Here is a 7,419-nt window from a genome sequence, read left to right on the forward strand (position 1 = left end):
AATTAATACAAATCAGAATAAACACAAAATGCTGGGTCAACGACCCAGGACCATGACAATTATGGTCACACGGACACATTGCTATTGTTGTTTTATTACTTACTTAATCAATATATAATATTTAACCTTTTTGTGTGGCATCTAAAACCCATAGACTTTTCACTGTGAAGAGATGACATGACATTTTATAACATATTTTTTAAATTAACAGCACAGTATGTTGAAATGAAAAGACCCAGAAACAGGTAAAAAAAAAGAAAAAGAAAATCATTTAAGCCAGGAGGAGTCTGCTGGTCTTTGCTGGATCGTTGTCTACCACGATTGCTGGATCGTGGTAGACAACAATCAGTGAGACTCAAGCTACAGCTCAAGCTAAGTCAAGTGTCTATTGTGAAAGTTGTAACTCATTCTCGTTTCCTTGCCTACAGACCTCCTGGATAACCTTCCCTGTGTGAATCTTTGTGTCAAGTGTGGAGAAAGGAACTGCGGTCGTGAGTGTGGAGAGTTGGAGAACGAGAGATTCCCCCCTTTGGATTTCCCTGGAGCCCCGTCCCCCACATTGTTGTATATAGCACTGCCCTGCACTTCCTTTATATACACCTGGTGAACTCTGTAAATAAATTCTTGTGTTCAGCTGATTCTGGAGTCCTGCGCTTGAGTCCCCCACGTTGAACTGTAACAGACCTGAAGAAAAATGCTAACTCTGGATATCATTAATATTAGAGGAAAACTGAAAAACTATCAATTAAAAATTGTCCATCCATCCATTCTATTACATCCATGGATAGTACACTGCTGCAGTGTAATTTGACATTGGATCATTGTTAGCAGTAGATAGCTAAAAAATACATTTATTAAGTGATTAAACCTATAACAGAATTAAATTCAGGAAGGATGAATGGGATGGAAGTATCTGCTGAATCAGTAAGCAAATGCTAAGCTGTTAGAGCATTAGATACTTTTAACTAAAACTAATGGATTCAGATAAACTAATTTGACCTTAGATCCTTAGATTAAGGGTGTATTCTGTGGTGCTTTTACCTCGATATTACATATTATCAGGGTTTTAGTGTAGAAAAAATACATAAACAAAAGCAAAAATATTTTGAGATACCAATATATTTAATAGCTTTGTTATTTATTTATTTATTGTGATTATACAGTTTGTACTATGACATTTTCTTTCAACTCTTTCAAAATCTTGTCAGGCGTTATCACTCAAAAGTTTAATACTCATAAAAGTATAGGCATAATATGTTATGTACACTCAAAAAAGTGAAATTGAATGGTTATTGCATTTACAAGTCTCTAACAAAATCCAAGGTTTCCAAGGTGAACTTAATTAAATCATATATGATCTGCATGAAATTTACCAACTTAGCACCTCTTAAATTTATTCTTGTTGATGTGACATGATAAAATCTAACGAGAGTGGTTAGTTGCCTTAAAGACTCGCGATATCACAAGATCACGGGTGATTTTAAGCACAGGAGGCAGGAAACCACACGGTTTTGTTAAGAAAGTGTTGGGGGCTTGTTGGGAAAGAGGGAAGGTTTTTAAAAATAGTTTTGGGTGGGTTGGAGATGATAGTGCAAGAACTTTTAAAGTGTCTGACAAAGTCTTTAATCAGACAGTGTTGTGGCCTTTACGTCCCATATGGACATTGAAGTGTCTTGTCGTGGACAGCTCTTTAACGGACACTGGAAAGCGGAAAGTGACCACAGATATTTGTCAAAAATTCTATAACAGATTGGACAGCAAATACAATGACTTTTTACAGGTGTATACAGATGGGTCAAAAGATCCTAAGACAGAAGCAACTGGTGTAGCAGTGGTAATTCCGGTGTTGAATATCAAGATTGCGAAAAGAACATCAACCCGTCTGGGTGTATACGGTATGCATTTGAATTGTTTGCCATACTGCTGGCTCTAGAATGGATGGAGGACAGCAGGGTCTCAAAAGTACTGATATGCAGTGATTCATTGTCCGCATTATTAAGTATTGCACAGGGTTACACAACTACCCATCAGCAAATTCTGTATGACATTCTTTTTGCTCATCATAGACTGTCTGACCAAAATAAACATGTAGTAATAATGTGGACTCCGGCTCATGTGGGTATCTTGGGTAATGAAAGCGCAGATAGGTTGGCCAAAGCAGCTGTTAAAAGAGTCGACATAGATGTACAGTTACCATTGTCAAAATCTGAAGGGAAAAGTGTAGTTTGGGCAGAAAGTCGGAACTTATGGCAAATGGCATGGGATAATGAAACAAAAGGGAGACATTTATATAGGGTGGAAAACACAATAGAAGCTAAGAGGAGTAGCGGATTGCAGAGACGTGAGGAGGTTGTTATCAGTCGAATACAAACCGGCCACTGCTTTTTAAATGGTACTCTTTTTCGGATAGGGAAACATCTGACTGGGTTGTGTGATGGGTGCACTGATATGGAGACGGTTGAGCATGTACTCCTTAGTTGTAGGAAGTATGTAAGTCACAGGAGGGTGATGTGGGGTGAAATGAGTGGTGGAAGGGAACTTACATTTGAACAAGTGGTTAATAAGTTAAGTCATGGTGGAGGGAAAGTGGTGGTTTTTCGTTTTTTGAGAAGTACTGGTCTCATCAAGAGGATCTGAGGATTCAGGAGTGACGGACGATTAACAGTCAGGAGATGGCAGTAATGCAACAGTTTTGGATGCAAGCTGCCGTTAAACTTGACTGAAGAAGAAGAAGAACCACATGGTTTGCTTCATGGTCACCTTGGAAAGGTAAGAGTGAATCTGTCTTCATCCATCCAGATGAAAATACTTTTTGCGCAAAGATATCATTAGTTTGTCTATTATTTTCAGGGATATTTATTCACATTTGTTTTTGGGTTTTTTTAAATCTGTCTGTTTATGCCATTCTAGCTAGCTAACACGTTAGTGCAACAATATAGCACAATGTCAAGCTAGCACAAGTATAAAAGCCTAATATGAAAGACATAGCTACTTCAAATGTAGGTATTGTTTATAACTTAACCTCTGCAAATAAGCTAGTTGGGCTCTACCACAGAAACTTTTGTGATACATATGCATTTTATTTATGGGTTGTTGAAATGTGTAAGTTTGTAAGTTGTAACTGTTGCACAGTAGTTTACTTAACAATTGATGTATGTTTTTAGTACACTGAGGAGGAAATTACAATTATTTATTTTAATTCTTGAAGCGAATGTTATGCTTTAATAATTTTACTTCTGAGAGAATTCCAGTTTAAATTTGGTTACATAATGTAAATAATTCATTTTGAAATTCTTCACTGCTGTTCAACATCGTAAAATGTTGAACTCACTGAAAAGGAAAGAGTCCAAATTACAGGAATTAACTCGTTTTTTTATGACAGGCAGTCTAATAAATCTAAAATGTTTTGAAAATTAATGTGGCATTATTTTATTTGAATCCATTTTAATGGACATAGCATGCCACACTTTTATCCGAATTGCTTTGTTGAAATCAGATTTACCCTTGTTGAAATGGTTAACGTTGTCTTAATTTCCTCTTTTAGGCTGTTGTGAAATGGCTGCAATGGTGAAACTCATTCTCGGAGAAAATGATTCCCGGAGATTGATCCTTCCAAATGGGATGCCAGTGTCTGTCAGTGAGCTAGTTCAGCAGATAAAGGGACAGTGTGGAGTTAATGGGGACTTCAGGCTTCACTTCATGGATGCAGAATTTGGGAATGAATTCACCAACTTGGAGTCAATGTCGGACATCCAGGACAAAAGTACCATCGAGGTCATCTTTAGCTCAGTTGCACCTGTCGAACCTGGTGAGGTACTCCTCCCTCTTTACTCATCTGCTGCCACTTCCCGCACTCTAGATGACTCCTCATCCCTTTCATCTCCTGGGAACTCATTTGATACAGACATATTGTCTTCTCCTGAATCTACGTCCTCAAGAGCCACTGCATGGCCCAATGTCTTCCCCATTCCCCAGTTCTCTTACAATACTCAACTACAGCTGGCCAGGGCCAATGCTGCTTTCAAAGAAACTGGAGCTTTGTTGAATCCTGATCATAAAATTAAGTCTGACAGGGAGTTTGATGAGGTAGCAGAAGCTCTTGTAACAACCTATCCATGTTTGAAAGAGCCTGGTTCAGTCACTGGATATGGCGGATGGAAAATAAGCTTGAAGTATAAACTTGCTAACTACCGAACAAAGCTTAGACAGCTTGGATGCCCTGAAGTTACTGTGAATTCTGTAAAACATAAACCTAATGGCAAATGTACTCCTGCATATGGCGTGAAGAAGCCAAAAAAAGCTGAAGTGAATTACTGCCCCACGTATCCAGCTGGTGAAACTGCAGAGACACTAGAAGAAATCAGAGAGTAGACCTCCTGTCAGAAGCTAAGAAAAAACACAATGACCACAGGGTGGCTGCAATGATGGAGAAGACCTTTGCTCTCAGAAGGCAAGAGGTAGTACTTGAAGCACTGATGATCGCTGATTTCAAAATGAGGTGGCCAGCTGTCTTCCAGTGCATCTATAATAAATATGTGCAAGTTTCAGTGCTTCGTTTAAACTGCATGATACTTATACTGACCCGGGGTCAGTGTAAAATACAATCCTAGCTGTGTGAACAAAGTCTGGCTCCTTTAATCCTGAATGACAAGCCGCAGGATGCAGGTTATTATTACTCTTTCCTGCTGGCACACCTGTCACACCTGAGAGTCAGCTAGAAACTTACAGTGACGTGGACATCATGCAAAGACTGCCAGACTCTGTAATACTGCAAATGATCAGTGACTCAGGTTAACACTAAACTTTAAACAGTCCCTCTGTGTCTCTCTGTGTGCTGAACATTTAGGATTTCATTCAGGCTGCATTGACTGTGGGACTTTTCTGTGTTAAAAGCAGGTTGAAGACAGCTCAGAAACATTTGAAGATTAAAATTCTCTACTCAGATGTATTTTTGTTTCTAATTTATGTTTGTTGTTGTTTAACACAGATTTCCGAAGAGCAAAGATGAGCACTGTTGCTCAATCCTTAATAGTTTAACCCAGGACTGGACTGGAAATCCAAAGTCCAGATTCTTCTTCCACAGAAGTTTCATTTGTCAGTGTTGGACTGCTGATCACCTGAAGAACTCATTTCATTCATTCTCCACATAATGTTGATTTACAGAAATGTTTCACAGGAACTGATTCCTCCCAAAGGGTGAACTAGTGTGTTTCCATAGACTATCTCTGTATGAATGTACTTCTTAAATGAAGGCAAGTGTTTGTCCTGTTTTGTTCAGTACGGGATATTAAGGGCAGGCGGTCATCACTGGGGGAAGACAAGAAGCAGACGTACTTCCAAGAGTGAGCTGCAGTGAGGACACAGCCTGGTCACTGAGGTCAGAGGTCAGAACCTGAAACAGTTTATTTTCTAGGTGTTATAAAAAAAATCTAAATATATTTTTAAAGAAACCTTTAAATTATATTTTACATCATAATCATAATTATGATTATGATTATAAATATCAGACATTTAAGTGGATTTTCTGTTACATGTATTGTTTTCGCCCTGCGATAAACTGGCAGCCTGTCCTGTCTTTGTCCGGTATGAGCTGGGTATGAGTTCAGTAAAGAAACCTTACAAAAGTTAACAATAAACCTGCATCCCTGTACGTTGTTGTCCACAGGATGAGAAAATCAAACTGGAACACTGTGGAACATGTTAATAAATGTTTGTGTTTATCCCTGTGTCTTTCACAGGAGGCGCTGGAAGGTTTCCCTAATAGTTCCTGGTGAATCAAAGCAGAACCATAAAGGTTGCTGGACTGCATGATGGCCTTACCCCTGAGCAGTCATCCTGTTAAAGGAGGAACCAGTTAGAAGCTGTTTTCAAAGTAGCTGAGCAGATTTCATCTCAAGTAAGCAATTAACTGTTTATTCATTTGTTCTGCCACTTAAAGGACATTTAAGGACGTCTTTTGATTGTCCAGTTGAATTAATTCTACTGGCTTTCATGGTCATTTGTGATTATGGACATATTTTTCATGCACATCAACCATTTAGTAAATTCTATCTATTTAGTAATATCTGTCAGCTATAAAATGTAATATAAATATAAAAAATATCTAAATATCTCCTGCCCTTTATATTTTAATGATGTAAGACCAGACGTCTGTTATCGTGTTACATTAGCATTCCTCACATATCAGTAAGATGCTGTACAGTACAATCCTACTGACAGCAGAGGGATAACGACGGCTGTAGGATGCAGACAAAGTGACTAAATCATCTTTTTTGTGGTTTATTGTCTTCAAACCAGCAGACAAAGCTGATGTCAGAAGATGTCGGAGAAGAACTTCAGGCCATGTACTGAAAAGGTATTTTTTTCTTGTTATCAAAAGACATTTGGAGTGACGGCTTCTACAACTGGTTGTGCTGAAGTAAAGCTTACAGTCTAAGAAACCACAGTGTTGATATTCAGCACAAAGAGAAAAGCTCACTTGTTTGAATTTATTTACAATCATAGTTTTATAAATTCTGACTGTAAACATCTTTTACAGCTTTGATATTGTTTGACACTAGATATCAGGTTTAATTTAAAGGTTTCTGTGTCCCAGTGAGCCATTTACACTGATCAGTGTCAGTTTAACTGTAACACATTCATTATTTAGTTCCAACATTTCTAAGAGAAATAACTGAATGTAAAAAATGGCAGTACTCAGGCCAGGTTTAATTGATAGAGATATATGCATGCATTATGAAATTTATGTATCCCAGATAATTGTTATTCATCTAGTCATGGCAGACCCAACCCTTCCTCCCAAGTTAACTGCAACCCAAAAAAACTAGTGGGGCTATTTACACACTCACAAGCAGTGTGGGGTAAAAAGAGCCACCAAAAAGCTGTCAGCCTGCACAGCTACAGATGTGCTAAAAGCTATAAGAGTTAAAAGCTCTGCTTATGGAGAAACTTTCTAAGCCTAACAGGGGACAGGTACTCCTGCCCAAATAACATGATATAACCCCACATACAGCCCAGCCATAAAGTGAACCAAGTCATTTAGTTAAAGACAGCATGGGACCAAATGCATGTAACCAGCCTGCACCAACCTGACATTTCTTCCTCCTGAATTAAATGAATGAATGGATGTAAGTTAAATGACTACAAACCTAAAGCCACTAGTTCCCACACTGGAGCTCCCTGACACTGTGTGTTAATTGTACTGAGCTTGTGTCAACACTTGTAACAGGCTAAGCCACCTGAGACACTGCATTGAATGATTGTTTCTGTTTTAATGATTTCAGCTGGCTGGTTTCAGCTCAGATGTTCTGCTTTTTCCTTTCAGTAGATCAAAGCAGCTCGTGCTCCTTCTGCTTCCATTTTAATGGCAAGAAGAAGAAGAAGAATGCTTCAGCAAAGTGGCGTTCATGGTCTCAGTGA

The 7,419-nt window shown here is 38.5% G+C and overlaps 1 protein-coding gene and 1 long non-coding RNA gene across 2 annotated transcripts; both read left to right on the forward strand.

Annotated features, from left to right (window-relative positions):
* The first annotated feature begins 2,743 nt into the window (after window positions 1-2,743).
* Window positions 2,744-4,371, forward strand: LOC106632349. The gene is made up of 2 exons (XM_014329155.2): window positions 2,744-2,769; window positions 3,545-4,371. Exon 2 carries the CDS (start codon window positions 3,556-3,558, stop codon window positions 4,369-4,371), a length of 816 nt encoding a protein of 271 aa, XP_014184641.1. The 5' UTR covers window positions 2,744-2,769; window positions 3,545-3,555.
* Window positions 4,372-5,277: 906 nt separating this feature from the next.
* On the forward strand, window positions 5,278-7,059 carry LOC102307515. Its single transcript, XR_317342.3, has 3 exons — window positions 5,278-5,384; window positions 5,739-5,896; window positions 6,298-7,059. It is a non-coding gene; the product is annotated as an uncharacterized LOC102307515 (long non-coding RNA).
* Window positions 7,060-7,419: the final 360 nt, after the last annotated feature.

This window comes from Haplochromis burtoni, unplaced genomic scaffold (assembly GCF_018398535.1).
Source record: "Haplochromis burtoni strain Fernald_Lab_line unplaced genomic scaffold, NCSU_Asbu1 Contig_490, whole genome shotgun sequence".
NCBI classification, from domain to species: domain Eukaryota; kingdom Metazoa; phylum Chordata; class Actinopteri; order Cichliformes; family Cichlidae; genus Haplochromis; species Haplochromis burtoni.